The following is a 23,419-nucleotide window of genomic DNA, read 5'->3' as shown; positions in this document are numbered from 1 at the left end:
GTATCTGGGCGACACTAAGAAGCTCCACCTTGTAGCCAAGGTTGGTGGTGTATGTAGTGGCTCAGCAAACTCTGCGAATGCCGGGTCGTCCTCCGTAAGGTCCTCGATCTCGTCAAGCTCTCGGGTTAGAGGAGAGTAATCCGGAACGACCTTCCTCTGAGTGAAACGGAACCAATGTGTGTGCAGCCTGGATCTCTTAAGACGTTGTCCACGAAACAGGCTGGGATGTGGTGTGCGAGAAAAGGTGAACTCGTAGTGGGGTAATTCCTCCTGCTCACACCGGATTGTAATCCGCCAGGTGGACCAACGCTGATATCCAAAACGACGCTGAGAGATGTGGACCAAGTACTCTCTTTCCAATGGGTTTATAAGGTCGGGAGAGTACGTAGGTGACGGAACTTCCACGCGAAAGCCGGAGCTGGGACAACTTGTTCCGGTTCGGGAACTAATGCGGGTAGAGGCGTTGGAACATGTACTTCTGTAGGTTCCTGCTCAGGTGAATCTGGAATCACTATGACTTTGGGTTTGGGAGAATCGGGTATAATGATGATCTCGCGGGCAAGAGGGTGTTCTGGTTTCAGAACCGGCAGAGGCAAAAGAGGATTTTCGGCAAGGATCTCTTCAGGAAGTTCGTCTACGTAGGACAAGTATGGGGCTGGAACATCATAGGCTTTGTCGTCCATGAACCGTGCGAGGCCCGCACGAATGAATCACCGGAAGAGCAAGTGTGCCCAAAAAAGCAAGCGCTGGTTGGTTTGCTGCCAACAACGTGCGTAAGGGAATTTCGCTGGCTGCCATTTTTATTTTTGTGTCCTTTGGGTTAAATTAATGCCAAGTCACCACCTTTGGTCGGGCACCCCATTAGGGTCGGCGGACAACTTTAAAAAACTGAAGTCTCAAGAGTAAGTTCCAGCCAGCGTAAGAAAAACATCTGAAGCACACGTTTTCAGCCAGCATACAAAAAACTCGAACGCTGCCGTTTGTTGACGCTTGGGAAGAGTTGTAGCGCCAGATGCATTGCTGCCCAAGGGGTGCGGCCTATCGCGATGATCTTTCACTAAAAAGGATGCAAGCGCTGAGGGCGAAGAGGTGCAACCCGATGAAAGGGTGCACATAATTTTCCAGGTATGCCGTACACACATATCCCTGCCATGTCTTTTATATGTAAAGTATGAAGCAGATCAAATACAAGTTACATCATGCTCGTAGTAGTCGTGTGTGTACCATCTATCTACTGGCTGCCATACAACACGCGGTGAGGGTTGCGGGTAGGGTAAGCAACGGCGAGGTTAGGTAGACGCTAAGTCCAGAGGCCTGGAAAAAAACTGCTCTGAGGGCGAAGAGGTGCAACCCGATGAAAGGGTGCACATAATTTTCCAGGTATGCCGTACACACACATCCCTGCCATGTCTTTTATATGTAAAGTATGAAGCAGATCAAATACAAGTTACATCATGCTCGTAGTAGTCGTGTGTGTACCATCTATCTACTGGCTGCCATACAACACGCGGTGAGGGTTGCGGGTAGGGTAAGCAACGGCGAGGTTAGGTAGACGCTAAGTCCAGAGGCCTGGAAAAAAACTGCTTTGATACCACTATGAACAATTTCCTTGCGAATACTCCTCCAAAGAAAGCCCGAGCCAAGTCCTTGGAACATTTGTTTGGGTAGCAATTGAACTTCACCATTGCATAGCATTTTCTTTGAGAATCCCACGCCTCCAGAGATCTTTGATTCTTTTGTGTAGTTCCCCAAGGCATAGGTGTGCAAATTGTTGCCAAGAACTGCAAGGCTTTCTTCCTATCTTTCACTCCAAAAAAAAGTGAAAAATTTTACTATAGTTCCCCCATCCTTGAAATCCTTTGGTTGATTGGTGCAACTCCAGGATGTGGATAATAATAGGGGAAACCATGCAGACTCAGGTGGAGGTGGAAGAGGTGGTAGCACCGGCGCCGGAGGAGGCGATGGCACTGAGTACACATCAACAAGTGATTGAACCATATTCCTAAAAACTCCCCCAATCGGAATCAAAGACTGGGTAGGTTGTCGATTTGAAGCCCTTGTGCTTTCTGGTGCCGGAGGAGGAGGAACACACAAGCAACATCATGTCATTCAAGTACTGTTGAAAGCTCTGCAGAACTCGGAGATTCTGTTGAGGATGCTTTGAGTGAATGTTGCAAAGCTCGTCGAGGAGAAATTGCAAATACTCAAGAGTCCAAAAATGACATCTTGCTCTATTTGTTCTTGGAAGGACCGATGCGCTTTCAAAAAAGCACACGACTGAAGCTCTGAGACCACTGTAATGTATTGGGCACCACGTGCCAACTTAAAAGAACAGATTGAGACGCACGCTTATCACTTCAAACAACTGAACAGAAAGAGAGAGACTTCACATGCGACATGGAATGGCGTAGTTCCACCCCCATAGTGCACTAGCCCCAAACTAGGGTGCCCCTTTCGGTATTTCTTCAACGAGGTACAACACTTGCGGCTCTACTTTGCATCTCCCGCAGGTAGAATGTTAGAGAGAGGGCCCACAACGCATATTTAAAGGCCCTTGGTCATCACTTTTTATGCATGTGTGTGCGCGCGCGCTTGATTTACTTTAGGCCCCATCGGCCCGGGTTCCATAAGTTGTGGGGAGTTAGGATTTTTGACGAGGACGAGGATCCATAAATTAGTGAGGACATCTTCTTCTGCTTCTGCTAGGGTTTACGCCCCTCGGCCAGGATCTGCAGGTTGGCTAGGGTTAGGCTCAGGGAGTCCTAACCCTCTAAGTCTTCAGTGGCTTGACACGCCAGCAATTTCTAACACAGATTATGTGAGACCTCACAAATAACAATTGTAACTTGGCAATTATTAAACAAGCTGTTTAGGGGACTCCTTCTTACACATCAATCAATAAAGAAATACCTCCAAGGGCACTCGACTTGAGGGCCAGCACGCTCTGAAGAGGAACTATGCCTCTCTTGCGTTGTCTACAAAGTGGAACTGTGAACTTTCCTATTCAACTATCGTCTTTCAGTTCTCGTTTACGTGTCCAAGTGAGTTATCAAGCCAGCGGGTGATTATATCGGCTATCCCAAACGGACCGCAAGCGAGTTACGACTTATGTCGACACGTTTTGGTATGTTCTTCTCAAGGTTGCCCCTTCATGAAGATCTCAAGTCAGGAAAAAAAAAAGCAAGTTTAAAGTGAGACTGAAGGTGTATCCTTACATCATTCAAAGAATGATACAATCAGCTATTATTGCTGAAGATTTGCACTCTACATTACATCAGAACAACATTAATCTACGAAGCCAAAGGGCAAAGAAAAGAAAATGATTCTCCCTCGGAATGACCCTATGAATTTTTGAGCTAACTTGAGTTGTTTTGCAAATATGTTGTAATCGCAGACGATTACTTTCTTTCAAGAAGGGGGGATGTCACAAGTTGCGTACCTATCAAGCCATTGAAAAACGGAGCCAACCTGCAAATCTCGGCCGAGAAGCCTAAACTCTAGAAGAAGCAGCAAAAGAAGTTTTACCAACTTGCAAAGTCTTGCCGAGTGGCCTATTACTAAAGAGGAGTTCCCACCAACTTATGGGACCCCATCCGAGGGGCCCAATGACATAAAGGCATTAAAAATATAGCAAACCCACACACACACGCGGAGAGCTGATGACGTGGCAGACCTATACCCATTTCCGAATTTTGCACTGACATAATGATGTGACACACCAATACGGATTTCCGCAATTTGTGATGGTTGTGCTGACGTGGCACTTGTATGGATTTTTGCAAAACGCGCTAGCAGCTTTTGGGCACTAGTGCTTTTGGGCACTAGTGCTTTTGGGGCTAGATGATTTTGAGTTTAAAGCTTTTCATGTAAATTGCTTTTCATAGACCAAGGGCTCAGTCCAAAGGGCTTAGTCTCTGGCACTCTTCCAAATGAAGGTGCAGAGCGTGAGTACCGGCATTGTACTGAGTTCAAGCAATAAAGAAATACCAAAAGGGGCACCAAGGTTTGGGGCCAGTGCTCTCTTGGGGTGGAATTCTGCCACTCCCCGTCTCGTGTGTCGTGCATCTCTTTTAGTTCATTTGTTATTGAAGTGCTAAAAGTTTGTTCAGTTTGTTCTTTTCCGTTGGCACATGGTGCGCGTCTCGTGACAGGAAGGGTAAGGAGAGGCTTTTTTGAAAGCTTAGTATGCAATACTATGGGCCCTTCCAGGTACAGGAAAAGATAAATGATGTATCCTTCTGACTAAACTTTGAAGTTACTAGATACTCGGAAGATTCACAATGCATTCCATGTGAGTCTCTTGAGGCCTTTCAAATGTGAAGCATGGCCGAGGGGCATCGCAAATCTCCTGCCAAGGTGGCACGGCGTACAAACTATAGCGCAAAACACAGGACTACTGACGTGGCACAACGTACGAATTTTTGCAAACCTTACGTAGCCCTTTGGGCATTAGCTTTAGAGACAAAGCTTCTAAAACCTAGCACCTTTTGGCCCTGTTTGTTTTTTTTTTTTGGGGGGGAGGGAGAGAGAAGGGAGGGGGGGGGGGGGTTCCCCATGTACATTTAAATACAGAAACAAGACCTCTCTTTCTATAGATTAGCTTGGGAGCAATCGCGAAGAGGGACATTGTACTATTGTGAAGCAATAATAAAGAAATACCGTGAAGGGACGCCAGTCTATGGGGCCAATGCATCTAGAAGCGGAACTCCGCAGACCGCCACTCTATCAAATCTCTCTCTCTCTCTCTCTCTCTCTCTCTCTCTCTCTCCAAGTTTAGTTAAGGTGTTTGCAGTTTTCTCACGTGCGTTGCTGTAGATTTTCGGCTTGGAGTGTCCAAGTCTATTACACATTGCATCCTATTCTGACATGGTATTAGAACACCTAATCTCTACTCTCTATATAGAGAAGGTAGGTAGATAGAGAGGGCGTAGAGAGAGAGGTAGTCATGACCACCTTGGATGCTCGATATTGGCTGATCCAATGCCATTTTGGACTTGATTAAGAGAGAAGAAGCTTGGTGTTTTTCCTGGTTTTCTCTAGTTTCGAGCTGATTTGGATATGTGGAGGCTATGGACCCTTGTCTATGACTTCCCCATCTCTTACCCTTGATTTTCCTGACCTATCTTGACCGAGACAAAAGAGATTCCCATTTTCAAAGGTGAAGTGCTCGAGGACACAGAGCCAGACAAGCAATCAGAAGTGGAAGAATCAAAAGAGATTCTCATTCCAGAGCAGGTCCTGGCACACAAGGAAGGAAAGTGAAAGGTATGTTAATCCGAAGATATTTGATCGAGTTCAAACATTATCCGACTCTTGATGTCAAGTGGATGAAGGAGGACTTAGCAGAGACAAACCCGATGGAGGAGTCAAGATGTGGAGCATTGTTAGATTGTTTAGGTTTTTGTTGCCATGGCTTCCCGCAAGGGGAGCATGCATGCGCTTTTGGATCCAGAGGGGGAGCCATTTCTTTTCCAGCCTTCTTCTTCACAGAGAAGTGCTTGAACAGCAATAGGATCTTCCTCAACACTACTGGAGTAGGTTTCTATGCCTGTGTTTTCTTCGAGGGAATGGATTGGCAGATTTGTTGTGCCTTGTACGTCTTCCTTGGAATTGTTGACGGAGCTATCTATCAATGGGTAGCAGGTTGATTATTCAATTGCACTTTTGTACAACGTCCTAGTGACACCTTGTCTTTGACCTAAAGGGGCCACTGCCATAGCCTCCAATGTCCCTCAACAGCAACCCCATCCCTGCTGTCCCATCTGCATTTTTGCAAACTAGCATCAACCTTTATTCCTCTCCTATGGCGTGACCCAACCAGCCCTATCTCAGGTCCAGTACCATTTCAGCCCCAGAGGAGCGAATTCACAATGCTCTCCATTTACACGATAACAATCTTTTCGCTGCTTGTTTAGAGTTCGGTTTGTGTTTTGTGCAACCTTTGCAACTGCACCTACCTAATCACTATTTATACAAAACTGCAGTTTTTGGAAGCCAGAAACCTAACATGTAAAGTGGCAGTCAAAGCAAATATCTCCATGACAAAGAGAATATGTAAAGAATTGTAATTGCACATTTGATTTCCAGTCAAGCCAAAGTACCTCTCAGCAATCATAGACTAGAACATCATACCATTGCATTCCAAATGTATCGATCGCACGCCTGTGTAAGCATTCAAGTGCTTAACCTTCAGAATGCCCTGTGAAGCGACGTATTTGATTTACTGACATTTGTGGTGATCGACCAAACCCAATTTTCCAATAAAAGGAGACAGAAATTCTTAAGTGAATGTCTAACCCTTTGCTGCAAATATAACACTTCATTCAACTCTGGACAACTTGAGTACCTGCAAACAAAAACTGAAGAAGTGAGGATAGCAGCGAAGACAGGCGATACCATAGCATCCGTAGACAACAGAGAATATTTCTACACAGGTGAGTTTCCATGCAAGTCCATCACGCCCACATTGAAAGCATCGCACACTCACAATTTAAGTTCTTTGCAAAGCTTCTTCAGCGACTGCGGGTTCATGTCAAAGCCCATCTTTCTGTGATCACAAACCAAACGCCCCGAGAGAGAGAGAGAGAGAGAGAGAGAGAGGTGGTATTGCACCCGTGCAGTTACATAGCAATTTGTTAATTAGCACTGGCAGAGTGATTGATCCAGTGTTCGGGAAAAATCATTTTTCCGAACATACAAAATTCCTTTCCTTGAATTTGCCAAGAGGAAATTTTAGAAAATAGGCTACTTTTTCAGGTTTTTACACTATTTTTCTCTATTATGGGGCGGAATTTCCCTTGCCGTGAACCAGCATTTTGGAAATTGAAAACGGCACAATATTAAGTGAGACACATTTTTCCAGAACACTGGATTGATCACACTTGGTCAAGTAGGAGGTCCACGACACTAAGGCCCCTGTCACACATGTCCGCCCGTATGTGTGTGCAAATGCGTTGGGAAAAAAACATTGGCGGACTGCAGTGTCCGTCAGAGTGTGAAGGCATCCGGATTGACCTCCTCACTCGCTGTAGAGCAGTAGCCGACATGCAAAATATTTGCACACGAGGGCCTATGAGAGACTTAATCTGCAAACGAACGTTCCCATTAACTGCGCTCGGCCTTTACTAGTACTCTACGTCTGACTGGTGCATATTGATGTGAAAAATTTTATATATATTTGAATGTCCGCTTGTGTGTGACACTGCACACGCCCACACATGCTCTTTTTGAGCCCATCCAATGCCCGTGTGTGACACGGGCCTAAAGCCCACGGGGCACACAAATCCCAAGGGGGACAAAGGGTGGACAAAATGGGCACGTGGGTGGAGGGCTAGGGATTCGAACCCACCAGCTAGGCTGGGGGAGCTTGGCGGTCGAACCGCGCAGGTGCATGCTTTTTCGTGCTCCCCATGCCCATTTTTAGCATTATAAAGTAAACTTTGTCGGGTTAAGGTAAACTAAGACAAAAAAGGTAAACTCGCACACGCCCGGGTAAAATCAGATAGTCGAGCATCACGCGCACCTAGTTCTCCACCGTAGATCCCATGACGGGGTCTTCATCGTGGGATTTAGTGTTGAGGGTAAGAGGTGTCAATTTTCAACTTGTAATTTAAGAGGGTTTAGAATTGTGTGTAATGGACGGTGGACCACGGGTGTAACAAGGGGACTAGAACAGCCACTTCCACTATATTTCATTCCAATTGGACACACACACACACACACACACACACACACACACACACACACACACATAGACTCTTATATACATAGGCTGAAATAGCATGTGTGACTTCATCAGAAATTCAAGAACCTTAGACCACAACATCCATTTCAAATACACAAACCTATTTAGTCATTCACACTAAAAGATACATATGTCTAATGTGCAGGCCAGACCTTAGTTTCTTTGGGGTCCTGCTAGAGAAAAGGGAAAAGAGAGAGAGAGAGAGAGAGAGAGAGAGAGAGAGATAGAGAGAGAGAGAGGTATAGTTGCATCATTGCCAATTGTCCGAATGGCGCGCGGGGAAGTGTTAAAGCAACTCAGAACTACGCAACCGTGCCAAACAACCACATTAGTTGTATCATTTCCAATTGTCTGAATGGCGCGCGGGGAAGTCTTAAGGGAACTTAAAGATGTGCTATCGCGCCATACAACCACATCCTAAAAGTTACTTATAAAGGCTACAATAGCACATGAGACTTCATAAAAAATTCAAGATCCATCCATTTCAAGTAAACATATCTATTTAGTCATTAACACTAAAAGATACATCGTTCTAATATGCACGCCAGATCTTAGTTTCTCTGGGGTCCTGCTAGAGAAAAGGGAAAAAAGACAGCATGTCCTTCCTTTAATCGCTAAGTTTAATGTTGATAAATCTTACTTACCCTCTTACTAAGGGAAGGAGGAGTTGTAAAGCGATAGATTTACTTATTTAGTAGTGCTCTAGCATAAAGGAAGCACTAGCTATGCTCATATACTAAGCTTTTGATGTTCTGAACTGGAACCTAGGTGAGCTCAAGGTAACGAATCCCCCATTTTATATTATTTCTCTTGCATAGAGTATTCTTCTCTGCACCAAAGGTGTCGTAGCTCAGGCCTGCGCATCAAGCTATGAAGGTGGACTGCCCCATTAAATCCGAGGCGTCCTTGTTTTCAATAAAGGCCTTATACATGACCGTCGAGCTTACCTTTTAGCAGCCAAGGACTTCACCTCTGCACAAGGGGATCCTATCTTTAAATAAGCCCAGGGTATAGGCTTATTTATTAAGGCCATAATTTATTATAATAGACATGACTGCCAATGAGATAACTGAAATTTTCCAAGGCAGAAATGAGGAAGGGATGTGTGGTGCTTTGTCTAATCCGACAATGAACCGGTCCTGTTTTAACTTAAAAAGCATTTGTGAAACATAGGGTGAGAGCGATTTACTCATCCAAGATGGTGGAATCGTTCCAATACTCATCTGAAAGTGTGAAAACAAACCATTAGACAGGGTTAGACTGCCTTATGTTAGGACATTGGCTATGTCAACCAAGTAATCAAGTAGTGCGGCAAAATCCAAGTGTTGATTCCGTGGTTGGCTGGGCATATGGTTCAACCCAGAACTGAGCAATTCTTTCATCCCCTTGTCAGAGACAATATTCAAATAGTTGGTGCATTCATGCCATCCAAGCTGATCAAAGTCTTTACAAAATTGCATGAAGTCAGATCACTTACATTTAGGGTTAAACTCAGAAGTGAGCAACTCCGTGGAGTCGACAAAGTTTTTCAGTGGTGGATCATTCTTCCATCCAATAGTCATGTCCTGCAACATAATATCACTTCCCAAGATAAATTTAAAACCATATATGAAGATAGAGTCATATTAGGAACAAAAATTATTTGGCTATTATTCAAGAGGAGTTGCCTCGGGTTTAGAGATCATTTTTAGGTGAGATAGGTTCGGATGAAAGGTCAAGTCCTGCAGACATCACGACCATCTGAAGCTAGAACCTAAACAAGGTAAGTAAATTTGGAAGAAAGGCCATCCTTAAACCAACCTAAACAGAGTCATAATGGTTGTGTGGCATCCCCCCATCCAAGGACATCAAGATAAACTAGATATCTATGAAATAAGTATTGTAGCCGAGGTTAGGGTGTTCAAGTGTACTATGTGCCATTGTCCACCCATGTACGTAGGAGAGAGAGTTTCTTATATACATAGGTTAAAATAGCACATGCGAATTCATCAGAAACTCAAGAACCTTAGACCACAACATCCATTTCAAGTAGACATATCTATTTAGTCATTCACAGTAACAGATACATCTATCTAATGTGCAGGCCATACCTTAGTTTCTCTAAGGTCCTGCTAGAGAAAAGGGAAATGTGTGTGTGTGTGTGTGTGTGTGTGTGTGTGTGTGTGTGTGTGTGTGTGTGTGAGAGAGAGAGAGAGAGAGAGAGAGAAGTATAGCTGCATGATTGCCGATTGTCCGAATGGCTCGCGTGGAAGGCTTAAAGCAACTCAGAAGTACGACATTGAGCCATACAACCACATTAGTTGTATCATTGCCAATTGTCTGAATGGCACGCGGGGAAGTCTTAAGGGAACTCAAAGATGTGCTATCGTGCCACACAACCACATCCTAAAAGTTACTTATAAAGGCTGGAGTAGCGCATGAGATTTCATCAAAAATTCAAGATCAATCCATTTCAAGTAAATGCATCTATTTATTCATTAACACTAAAAAGATACATCTTTTTAATGTGCATGCCAAATCTTAGTTTCTCTAGGGTCCTTCTGAGAAAAGGGGAAAGTGACAACATGTTCTTCCTTTAGCAAATCCAAAGAGAAAGCACCCTTACCTGCATCCACAGTAAGAAAACAATCAATTAATTAGTTTTCAAACAGCATAACATGTAATTCTGGTGACTCTAGTTGTTATCCACGTCACCATAACTTAAACCAAGAGAGGAAAATGTTGTAAAAAGGAAAAACATCTACTAGGGATGAGCCTATTAGTACTCCTAAAAATAGGTTAGTCTCATCAGATTGTACCAATCTAGCAAAACCATGCACCAAAAATGCTACCTTTGTTAACATGTATATACCATGCATGCTTATTTAATTACTATTTCATACCTTAATGAAGAATTTGAACATAATCTGAATGTTCTGGTACCTTAGATGGTCCAACTGCTTTGTTTAATGCCATCTTAGCTTGGTTTGGGATTGCTAAGTTTAATGTTGGTAAATGTTACTTCATGCAAAAACCCAACAAAACCGTCAGTGTGGATGTATAAATACCCAAGAAAACCATCTTGAACTTCATTGTGAATTGCTTCCCTTTCTACTTTTGGTTAAAAAACTTGAGAAAACTACTCCTGATAGAGATTACATAATTGCACTCGACAAATAAGAAAACATTGAACTAAATAAAATTCAAGTGTCTGAACAAGAAAACTTTTGACTTGTGCTTTTTGGATTTCCTTCCACTTCTTTGCTTCTTGGATAAAACATGTATAAAGAATATTCTCGCATTATAGAAAATAAATAAATTTATCAAACCCATCATTGATGTCGTTCAACATGAACAAATAGAACCATTGGGAAATAATGAGATAATCCATATCTCCTTCATCCATAACATCACTTAGAAAGATAGAAGCATCTTCAAGAAAAACCACTAGATTATGATCAATAACTTGCAAAATACTTGCATCGTCATCAATCAAAACCATCTCCTTCGTAGCATAAACTCCATTCACAACATTGACATCAGGAACTTGACCCCATAAGGAATACAAATATTCAAGAATACCATCAGGAAACTGAACTTCCTTGGAAACAGATGGACTTCCCATCTCCTTGACTGAATTTGTAAAAGCATCGACATCATAATGATCATTCAAAAAAACATCATCATTCAAGACACCTTCCATAACATCAAGGCTTGAAGAAGACTCCATATTCACTATTCAAGTAAGCTGAAGATTCTAATCCTCAATTTAATTATTTTTGTCCAAAACAACTTGCTTAAGAGCATCATTAACTTCACAACAATAACAAATCTGTAAATCGGATTCAACTTGAACCTGAGAAAATTTCACCATCAATGATGCCTTCTCTTCTTGAAGTTACTTGATTTTTAACACCACTTCATTTGACACCACCATATTTGAATACCTCTCATTCTTCAACTCTAATGAGAGTTTGTTGATCATCTTCGCTTGAGAAACAATAAGACTTTGAAATTCAGTAACTTTAGATACATAACTTCTTTGCAAATCAATAATATGAGGATCAAGGACCTGCATTGTGGAACTTTGTAATTCAGGGACCTTTGATATCAAAACTTGCAATTCAGGGATCTAAATTCAAGATCCTTGTCTTCACAACTTGAATAACTCATATCTACTCTTGGAAATCGGTTTCTAGTCTTCAAGACTCCAAAAAACACTTCTCCATCAACACAAACACCTTTCGGATTATCACTTGTGGGATACTTCTCATTAAGATACATCAAAAACTAATTCATCACATCATCCTTATCATCAACACACATTGTGTCTTCATCTATCTTCATCTCTTCCACTTTAATACATTGCAATCTGCTGTCTCCCTGAAAGCTCATAACCCTGACTACCAACTACACATCTTTGTAAGAATTATCAAAAGTACAAAATTTAAACATGATGATGGGCTTTGCATTCAAAAATGAGATGAGATCACAATTTTTGGGCTCAAAAAGTAATAGCTTTGTTAGCCTAGTGCTAACAAGACATATAGATAAATTTCTAGAAGAGTTGTTTAATAGAGGTATCCATAGCATGTAGGTTGAGGTTTACACTCAAAATCGTCATCTAACCTTGAGACACGTGGTGGCTCACCAACATCCAAGGTTAGTGCCCAACATCAGGATATTCCTAGTAATAGCTACTTGACTCAGCAAAATCCCTAGGAAAGCAGCTTGAGTCGTACTCTTCCTCATAGTGGTTGCCCATGAGCACTAGATCCCTATACACATTGATTGCATCACTTACTGTTGCATCCACACATCCTATTTTGATACCCTTGGAAGTGGGGCTTGGGTGCCCAAAAGTGCAATTTGTCTTGAGGATCCCTCCCTTATTGAAGAGTCTCCTTCTCCTTGGGTAGTTGACATGTTAGCTCTTGCCATCAGATCATTAATTGCGTGTGCTCTACATTAGGATTTTTTGTATCATGATTCTCTATTTTCCTATACAAAACACAACAAAAACCCACTGGCACCATGAGAAAATTCATTAAGACATTCCACAGGCTCCCATGGGGTGGTTATCTTCTACACAAACTTTGCATATGTAGGCCCAACGGAAGGGAAGTGGGTTCCACACATCGTACCTCAGGCTTGACTTTCTTGGTGCATGTTCCTCACATCATACCTTAGGCTTGACTTTCTTGTTGCATCCTTTGTAGTAGTTGCGGTCAACAATAGCCTCAAAGTTGACATTGTAGGTGGTAGCACTAGAAGATTTTGAGATTGTATCCACATTCTTCATTACCCTTCTAGGCCACAATTATTGGCATAGAACAAGGCGTCTCAATAGCAATCATTCAAGATAGTGTGAGGCTTACCATATAGATGGATGTCTAGGACTTAATCCAAGATTCCTTCTAAAAGGCTCAAAATTGGTGTCTCATCATATAGATTTTTTGCAATAGGGCACCTTGAAATGTACGCATTCATATAATCTACTTACTATCTCCTTAGCTTCATGTTTAAAGTTTAAGATTTTTATAAGTGTGTTGTGCTCTCTTCACGTTTTTGTGTTCTTCACTATAAGTGCCTTGATCACAACATCAAGTTCATAAAGGACCAACACTTGTAGGATTTGAAACTATTCTAGTGTCTTGCCTTCCAATGTGAGGCCAAATCCTTGGGCCATGATGTGTACATCAATCACTTTCTTCACATAGATTACTTGTCTAAACTGATCCATGTGATCATGTGGGTGTGTGGTACCATTTATCTTTTGTAGACTTTTTGAAAGTGAGATGGCTCTACCTCCTTAGAACTTCCTCTTCTTATACATAGTTGAGAGAGCTCTTCCAAGGGATCCCCCGGGATAGATCATTTTCAAGTATTTTCCCTAATTTCTCATGTTCTGACCAGTGTCAATTCAATTGGACCTTTAGAATGTTTTGTAGTGTCTTGCCAAAAGAAAACATGCCCAAATTCACCCTTCTTTTTTTTGTCATGATCGCAACCTAGGCCTCATCTTAAATTCCACTCCCTATTTGATCTTGGCCTTGTATTGAGTTTGATTGAGTTGTGTGATGGATGGAGGCTCTAGTGAGAGGGGGTAAGTCCATTTGCCTTATCAACCCTCTCGTTATTTGGAAACTCCAACATTCAATTAAAGGTATGCCCCTAGAGTATGAGAGGATTGAACTTGTAGAACTAGGATGGGCACATATTCCATAGAAAAGACAAAAAAATTCCACTATGGTGGGTTGGGTTGGTTCTCTCTGTTGGTAAGTTTGTAAACCCATCCAAGAGTCTCTTCATAGATCATCACATAGAGGTCATCAACAACACACGACATATCTAGGCCTCCACTATTAAGAATGGAGTTGGCTTTGGAGGAGCTTTTGATTTCCATAGTTTCTCCTATTGTTTGCTCATTATCTTTCATTGGATTAGGCCCAATTGGGACCCTGTTAGAGCAAAGGAGGTCAGCCTTTATTGTGACATTTCTTCAAGAGTCATAAATGGATTAACAGGTAGCAAAGGAGGAGCTCACTCACTTTGAGTTTGAGTGTCCTTTCTCAGAAAGCTATCCCTAGAATCCATGACCTTGTGGAGTCTATTCTTGAGGTAAATGGTCCCTTGGACACATTGATCCCCCTTGTCTTTGACTATAGTTCCACCCCTTGTTCTCAATTCACACAACTCTCTCTTCATATGAGAGGTCATATACACATTAGCCTTTAGATGGTTAGTGCCAACTATAAAAGATGCTCATATATCAAGTCCCTTGAGGCTCTTTGGGATTTGCAATGATAGAGGCTATCTACAAGGTTTCCAAGAAGTGGTTTCCTTGGATTCACAGATAAGATTTTCTCTAGTATGGTCTTAAGGGTGCCTCTTTTCTTACCGACCCAATAGTTATGGGTGGAGGTTCTTGAAACTACCTTGGACCCAAATGTAATATTGATACTCAATCAAATACATGTAGAAAATTGATAGGATAGTCCCACCTCTTTTTCCCCTTTCCTCCCACTTTTGTAGCTAAGCTAGGTTAGTTATGCTTGGTTGCAACAATTTTCTTGGTTTTTGAGTCCTCTTTAGAGTCCTTTTGGTGTTTTAGATATTTGATGGATGCAAGGTGGATGCAAATGAGGTTAGTAGGTGGTATGTATCAATGGTGTAGAAAAACAGAATGCAAAATGACCTTTCCAAGTGTAAAATTGACTCCTCTTACGCTCAAGTACTTTATAAACACCAATTCAAGATCTCACCAGGACTAAGGTACCTGGCCCAAAGGAATGTTGCCAAGGTGCCCTTAATCATCTGAGCACACAAAAAATTTAAACTTATGCCGATTTTAGAAACAGTTTGAGCTTTAATATGTTTCTCAAAAAGTCAAGAATTTGGCTCAATCTAGGAATTGGGATAGCATTTAAGGCTTCAAAACCAACAAACCTAGCCAAATCTAAGTTTTAAGCCCATAACTTAATCCTACTCCTAATGGAAAGAGAAATCTCAATCACAAGGGGGTTTGGTAAGGGTTTTAAATCCTCTCTCAAGCATTAATGATGATTTAGTTGATAGTGATTAACTTGATCCTAATCTAAATGTGGGAAATGAATGCAAAAATTACGACAAGCACGTGCAATGATGGCTTCTTAGACTAAATCCATTACCTACTCCGTGACAACAACCTCAAAAGAAGGTTGTGTGGTTATTGTTGCATAGTGCCATGACAACCCCCGGGCGGCCACATTTCAAAGAGTGTATCATATCATGTGAGTTAACTAGAAAGAATTAATAATACTAAAAAATGTATACTTTTGTGTATATAATAAATGCACATGGGGTCTTTTAAATAGGCCCACAATGTAAATATAGCATGTATATGAAGGTATCACTAATAATCTCTTGAATGCACGTGAGATAGGGAAGTTTTGATGAGTGACTGCTCCAAGACAACAACCAATTAAAATGTCAACTCTAGGCGCAAGGAAGCTTACCCTAACATAGAGTGTGAAGATTATCTAATCCTACCACTACACTAAAGGGCTCAAAAGTTCCAACATGTTTATGTATATGAGCTCAACCACTCGATAAATCCCCACCCACACTCCCTTGGAATGCAATGCAATGGTCAATATCTATAATGCCCAATCTCCTTGGTCCAGATGCGGTTAAGAAAACTCAACTTTGATATAAAGAGACGGATGTAGCACCTCGTGGAATATCTAAGGATCTAGTAAACAAGATCCAATGCAACCCGTCTTGCCCCTTCTATCCTAACCCTTATGTGATGCACAACCTAAATACAAAAGATTATTCAAAGAAACACATTCATTAACACACACTCAAACAGGAAAATCTTGATTCGCAACCTGAAGAGGACTCATTGAAACCTCAAACTAAGAGAAAAACAATGGTTCCTTCATTATGCTCAATGACCATGTATAAGGGAGCATGTGTGTGAGAGAGAATATAGAAAATGTATAGTGGCACAGGGTGATGAAAGCTATGTTGAGCTCCCTGGCTCTCACAAAACCCTTTTTTAACATGTTTGAATGAATAAAATGACCCCTAATTTATGTGCTAAAATTAGGGGTCATTTTATTCATTCAAACATGTTAAAAAAGGGTTTTTTTAATTACCCCACGAATGCACATTATATAGGGAGGTATTGAATAGTGCAACCCTCGAGCGTGTACACGACCATCCTGTGGTTCTTGGAGTGTAGTGAGGGTACCTTTTCTCCAAACTAAGAAATGATACACAATGATGCTATCAAGGAAATGATGGATTGTGCTAAACATGCATTACAGCATATACCTCCAACAACCTTGGAATTCACTACTGCTCTAGAAACCCCAACCAAGCCTACCACTATTGACTTTAGTGTTCAAGTAGCAGACAGATGAGACTGCCACTACATCTCTTGTGTGTAATTATTTACAATCATATTGAAAGGTCCTCCTGATTTGTAGCTCAATTGCTTAAGACTAATGTGATAACAGTTTGTGGTATGCTATTATGTAGCTTGAGCAAAGTGTAGAGGCTGAAGGTACACAATGGCATATTTGCACAAAGGAAAATAGTGCTTATTTTATTTTGAAAAGACTCTGTGAACACGAGATGTGCCATTTCCTATGTCGATGTCGAAACTATGGGGATGTCAGGGGCTCACGCTCAAAAACCTATATCATCAAAAGGATCTCCACATTTGAGAATCCGCCATCTCAATAAAACCTTACCACGACCCTCAACAATAGGCTTTGCATATTTCCATCACAATACATAAACCGCATAAGATTTTACATCAACCACAGAAACCCTTTTCTGTAACCACTACGGCGGTTTGTCTGATTTAACAGACCCTCAAGATCTTACATCAAATATGAATCAAATATGTCAGCAACAAAATCCTGTACGTAGAAGAAACGACGAAGGTAGACCACCCTGCTATCTAAATTGAATATATCTCAAAGCATATAAATTTTGCAAAAACTTCCTTCTGCAAAGTTGTAGACCACCCGAAAACAATTGAGAATCGAGGGAATGGACATGAAATGAGCTATTTTTATAGGTTAAAACAGATCTATAAAAATATGCAGCTTGTACTTTACGACCTACAGATAGTCTGAGTGATGTATCCTAAAATTGGTGAAGATTTTGAGAAAACTTTCTTCTGCAAAGTTGAAGAGGACCAAAAACCGGACAAGAAATCAAGAGAATTGTCTTGAATGAAGACGTTTTGATAGTTTAAAACAAATCTGCAAAAACGTGCTGCAATTTTTGATGCTTCTCTGTCTGCCAGTTGAAGTGCGCGTGCGAGAGAGAGAGAGAGAGAGAGAGAGAGAGAGAGAGAGAGAGAGAGAGAGAGAGAGAGAGAGAGAGAGAGAGAGAGAGAGAGAGAGAGAGTGCAGCAATAGAGAAGAGAGAAGAAGAGAGCAGACACAGGTTTGGGTGGACTCCAAACACAATAGTCTTAGGGTTATGAGTCCTTATTGTTTTATGTAGAATGAATGGTCAGTGTTAGTTCCCAGTTGTCTCCAGCCGCCCAACACTTAGGCACGATGCATTGGGCTTTACTACCCGTACATAAATTTTCTATTTGTCAAGTATTGTATCAGATATCTACTCCATTTAGGTGTAACGGATATCTAGAATAATGTTGTGTATGGAATGGTTGCTCTTTCCTTGCACTAGGAATAGTTGTTCACATAGGCATGAACATCTCTTTTCATAGTAGGCTAGTGAACACCTAGCCATGTTAGTCATCACAAAGTTTGGTGTTCTATAAAATGGATTCCCACTATTGTGGTGTGAGCTTGATCTAAGTAGTTATCTTGCTCCTCGGGGCTTATGCACAGAAGTAGAATCCCTTTTTTTGTGTTTTCAATACAGCCTTCCAATCAATATCTGATATATAGCCGATTGCTCGATCAGTTGTGGTGTGATTGGAAATGGGATATGTGAATGTACTTGAGCTATGGTCATCAAAGAGACAAGATCTTCTGACCATCTTGGAATCATTTCAATGGAGAAAAGATAAGCATCTGGAAAATCACCATCCACCCCTTTTGGAGGTTCCCCTCAAGTGATCCTTAAAAGGTGATAGGCTTGTTGATGTGTGGTGCCCTTCTTGACTACCACTATAAAATCAAACTCTAGTATGATGATAAACATCTAAAAATCCTATCAATATTACATGGCTTGTTTACTAGATAGAGTAGGGCTTGGTGGTCCACAAAGGAAAACTTAATAGCCAATGAGTAATGCCAAAATTTATTGACCACATGGACTGTTCCAAGTCCTTCCCTTTCAATTGTAGCGTAGTTCTTTTCTACTTTGTTTAGTTGCTTATTAGCGTATGAAATAGGGAAATCCATTGTACGCTCTCTTGGTTGGGCTAATATGCTTCCATTAGCAAAGTTTGATGCATCCACAGATGCATGGAATACTTTGTTCCAGTTTGGGGTCTTCAATATTGGTGTTGATGAAAAAGCTTGTTTAAGCTTCTAAAAGGACTCTTCACACTTCATGATTGGTCCACTTTTGTTCAATGGCACGCCTGGTTGTCACGGCACATTTGGCATTGCAGGTCTTGGTTGTGTATAATATTGAGTGGTAGAATGATTGCCTCCACATATGTCACGTTTCCTCGTCTGAGTGGATTCCTCTCAATCACACAATCTAAGTCTTGATTCTCAAAATGTGGTCCTCTTGATCCCGTTCCAGCAGTATATTCCCATGTTTGGTTCATAAGATTGGTGTTTTGGCTCCCATGGATAGCTATCTTGGAGGCATGTGATCCCATTGACCCTGTAGGATGAGCCCCAAAACATTTGTATGCTCCCTCTTCATTGAACCCTGCTCTCCTCATGGTTTGACTCTCTGGACCCTATCAATAACCCTCAAATCTACTTTGGTGGGCTTTTTGGAATGTAGTAGGAAGGGATTGGAGGTCCCATCTATGTGTATTTCTCCAATTCCTTTTAATCAATTGTCTTGTATTCCTTCCCATACTTGTCTACTAAGAGGATTTGCACTCCTTGGATATTTGAATACATGAATGCACATAATTTTTCTCGTTTCAGGAGTTCCTTGGGATTGGGTTCTAAGCACTTGTAAAAGTTATTTTTATCACCATTACAAACCTATGAAGGCCCTTATAGACATAGACTATCTAAATTCTCACGGCCTCGATGGTCTTGATAAACTTGGCATTTGGATTATGGATTAGAGGAGGTTTCTCTTTTGGCTAGTCGTCTATCTTTGCCTTGGTGTTGGTCATGCATGCCCCACTTGTCTACAAAGTAGGAATTGAAGACAACCTTATACTTCATTCCCTCTACATCAAAATATTTGTTTCCATTGTAGTCCATACGCACTATTTGAACTAGCTAATCTATTGTCCGCCTTGACACAATAGTGCTTCATCATGTCCTTGCAGATCTTGGCTCCTTAAATATTGTAACTGCATAAGTTTTATCTATATTTCACACTAGAGGTTCGAATGATCTCATCTCCACTCTTGAAGGTCACATGGACTAATCTTTCTAACTTCATTTGGTAGGATTTCTCAAAAGAAGTATCAACAAACTTCTAAAATAGACTCTTGAGGCTCACATGGGCTGATCTTTTTGACATGATTTGATAGGATTTGTCAATAGAAGTATCCAAAAAACCTCCTTTCAAAATGGTCTCTAACTGCTTGATACCCCCTTGCTTTACACTCTCTTTAGTGGGACACATGACTAACCCTATCCCCTTGGATGGGAATTCTAGGTTGATAAAACCTTCTTGACCTTAGAACCATGAAAATTTTGGAGCAAGGAATTAATGCAGAACCCAAATTGTTACATGGATATTACGATTTTGGTTGCCTCCTTCTTGGAGATATAATTCAATTGAAATCTTTGAATCCCACCTAAAATGTAACAATCCATGCTCCTCCACATCACGATTTCAAACCAATGATCTTGGTTTGTTAAGTAGTTTTTGACTTTCTGTTTGATTTTGGATCCTTTTCTCGGATCTTTTGGGTTCTTTTGATGACCAAACCCCCTAGCTATGCTTCTTTACGCTAGCATTGTATAGCGGTTTAATTTATCATTCATAATTACTTCAAGATACACATATTGCAATTCATGGCCTGCAAGATTTGATCTCGAGATTTTGGCAGCACCTAGAAGAGGCTATTTGTAGGATATTCCTAACTTTGTGGCTAGTTTGGATATGAAAACTATAGTTTTTCTTTGTACTTTTCACACTATTTTACCAATTTCCTTGGTTTGAAGAGGATTTCACAATCTTTTTGGACTCAAAATGACAATTTTTATTTTCGTAAACCCGAATATTTCAATGTGCACTCAATTTTTTGGCTTTCTAGTCTAAAGTACATGGGTTGCAATCCATGTTCGCTCACATTCAACATTGTAATTTTTTAATTTTGCTTAATATGGTCTTTTGAAGCTAGTGTAGTGATATTTTGCAATTTGGCCACTATTTTCCCTGTTTACCAACACTTGTTCGGATTCCACAGAGTTATGGTCTTTTTGAACCAAATATGGTTTCTCAAAAGGTTTTTTTTTTTTTGTATTGCCCAAACTTATGGTTTTTCTACTACTTAACCTACTCCTATGAACTAAAAATGACAATATGCAATAAAACGAACCAAATTTGAAAAGATAAATAGTGATGGTATGTACAACACGCTGAAAGCAACAAGAAGATTGAAGATTGAAATGCTTTAAAATCACTCAATCACAACACTCTTTGCTATCAAATGGTAATGCTAGAATGTCCTCAACCCCTAGACTCTACGAAATGACAAAACCTCATTTTGCCATTATGTTGCTAATGACGAATGGGTTGGTTTTGTGGTGGATTTTTGAACAAAGATACCATCATAGGACCGAATCTCCAACAACGGTGTCAATGTTAGCAAATCGTTGTGATGGACGTCTACAACATAGCTATGTGGCATTAATGTCAATATTGAGGGAAGTGATTGGGATCGTGTTCGGAGGTGCATTGAGTTTGTTAAACTCCATGGAGTTACTGTGAAAAGAGATGCACTCCTGAGCAATCACCAAATCATTGCTGTTAGTTTACAACTAACGCATGCTCAATCTTCACTTCTACTACCTACTTCATGATTCCTTAGCCAAATGAGCTCAAAACGCCAAGAAAACTTGGGAGACTACAAGCAAGGGCTATTAGAACCTATTTGGACCCTAACATCCCATTTCTTAGACGTACATGAGTTGAAATCCATCGTTTTCCAGGTCATCAAAACGCGAATAATAGTGGTCTAATAGTATCACTTAAGATTTAAGAATAGCCTCCTATCAAAAAATTAGCACTAACTCTTGATACCATCAAAATAATGGATTTATACTCACATAGCTTGTCACAAGCTTCATCCAAACTGACAAAGTATACACTCAAACAAAAGAGCAAGAGGAGAGAATCACAAAGCAGTAGTCAAAGCTCGATTTGGATTACCAAAAAAAAAAGATATGATAGATTACAAAGCTGCTCTCTGTAGCTGAGCTCGTACAATGCTCCTTTAAAAAGTTGGGTCTCTCAGTTTTAGTTTGACCTTTATACCTAGAGATTGGCCTTAGGCCGAGTTCCCATGGTCTTGCCTCATCTGTTTAGGGAGAAGCCATCACTTGATGAGATGGAGACAATTCTTAGAGATGAAGACCAAAGTCTAGCAGCCATGAGAACTATGGTGGATGGTGAAGAAAGAACCACAAGCAACACCATAACCAATAATAGAGCTCCAACAGATCCCTCTTCTCAACAATAGGGAGAGGAATTTCTAGCACTCAACGAGTTGAGGAAGACATCAAACCAACCACAACAATGCTCATCATTTTCATGAAGGTAACCACTTCACTCATGGAAGAGGAGGCTATTCCTCTAGAATTAGAGGCAGAAGCTATCGTAACTCTATTCAATGTTATTATTGCTCAAAGTATGGACATTACGAGAAATATTTCTAGAAGAAGCAAGTTTTCTTAAAGGGAAACAAAGCCAACTTCATTGACGGAGAAGGAAGTTCTTAAAGCTTCCGGATGACAATTCTCTACTCATACTTAAAGAGATCAAGCAAGTCAATAATGTGGACCATGGATTGAAAGAAGAACCATGATGGATTGAAAGTGAGGCAATCTCCCAAATGACCTCTCATGCTAAATTTCTCAACTTTGGATATTGCTCAAAGTGTAAATCTCTACACTGTAGAGAGTACCACTAATGCAATTGTAGAGAAAGGAGAAGTACCCATTCCACTTGAAAATGTAATCTTAGTACCCTCACTTACCAAGAATCTATTATCAAGTGAATACACAGTATAATGGTGGTGAATTTGGGAGCACATTGTGTATAAATTCACTAATAGTAGAGTAAAGTTGGTCAAGGCTCCACAAGGACTATACACTAGTTTAGACCTTGATCTCATACGATATGATGTCCATCAAAACTGATCCAAAATTTTGTTGGGATGCAAGATGGTGAGGTCAGTGATTGTGGTTATTTTATAGATGTAACTTGAGCTTTATCATATACAAATAGCTTATGTGGCATTCTAGATAGGGGGCATATGCCAATGGATACTAGTATGGAGGTACAACTAGGAGAAAGATCCTGTAGTACGCAAGTACTCTACACCTTGTTAATTCTACTCAACCACGATCAAGGAGTATTAAGATACACACAACTATATTAAGGTACTCAAAATCAATCAAAAGGATTTTTTGGATGGTATCTCACCTTTAAAGGGAGGGAAAAATCCAGACGAAGCTCATTCTATTACTAAATTTTGACCAAAATCATTCATAGTTCATGATTAGATATTTAGGTCATCCGTAGCTGATGACGCTAACGTGTTTCTTATGTAGTCGATGATCCCTCTCTAATGTGTGGCAAGAGATGGAGTTCTGTGTGCAAACCTTGTTATCTTGAGTAGTAGTGTTAAATTTGTTCCATCTTGTGTGTAGTCTCTATCTCTCTTCTTTTGCCTCTCCAATAGGCATCATGGTCCACGCACCCTTGAATGTGGAGGTGGAGATTTCCAAGAAACGATCAAATTGGAGTTTCATCTCCAATAAAGAGGCCCGTTAGCCTCAGTAGTTCTTAATTTCATGCTTGAGAGGACAAGCACAATAGAAATGTCCTTGTTTCACACACTTG

The 23,419-nt window shown here is 40.8% G+C and overlaps 1 protein-coding gene across 2 annotated transcripts in view; it reads right to left on the bottom strand.

The window, feature by feature from the left end:
• LOC147424091 (leucine-rich repeat-containing protein ODA7-like) overlaps positions 1-6,703 on the bottom strand; it is a 35,503-nt gene extending 28,800 nt beyond the window's left edge. Inside the window, exons 1-3 of one of the 2 annotated variants that reach the window (XM_086501191.1) lie at positions 6,488-6,703; positions 6,298-6,346; positions 6,133-6,199 (exon numbers count right to left, since the gene is read on the bottom strand). In XM_086501191.1, the coding sequence (XP_086357317.1) occupies positions 6,133-6,199; positions 6,298-6,346; positions 6,488-6,543 (172 nt within the window). In that variant the 5' untranslated portion in view covers positions 6,544-6,703. The remainder of the gene's footprint in view (positions 1-6,132; positions 6,200-6,297; positions 6,347-6,487) is intronic. The other variant, XM_086501188.1, reaches the window with a different exon arrangement.
• Between the last annotated feature and the right edge of the window lie 16,716 nt (positions 6,704-23,419).

Source organism: Adiantum capillus-veneris, chromosome 26 (genome assembly GCF_014529385.1).
Source record: "Adiantum capillus-veneris isolate H3 chromosome 26, ASM1452938v2, whole genome shotgun sequence".
Classification (NCBI taxonomy): Eukaryota; Viridiplantae; Streptophyta; class Polypodiopsida; order Polypodiales; family Pteridaceae; genus Adiantum; species Adiantum capillus-veneris.
Note: the sequence above shows the minus strand (reverse complement) of the source record. Positions and strands in the feature narration are given on the sequence as shown.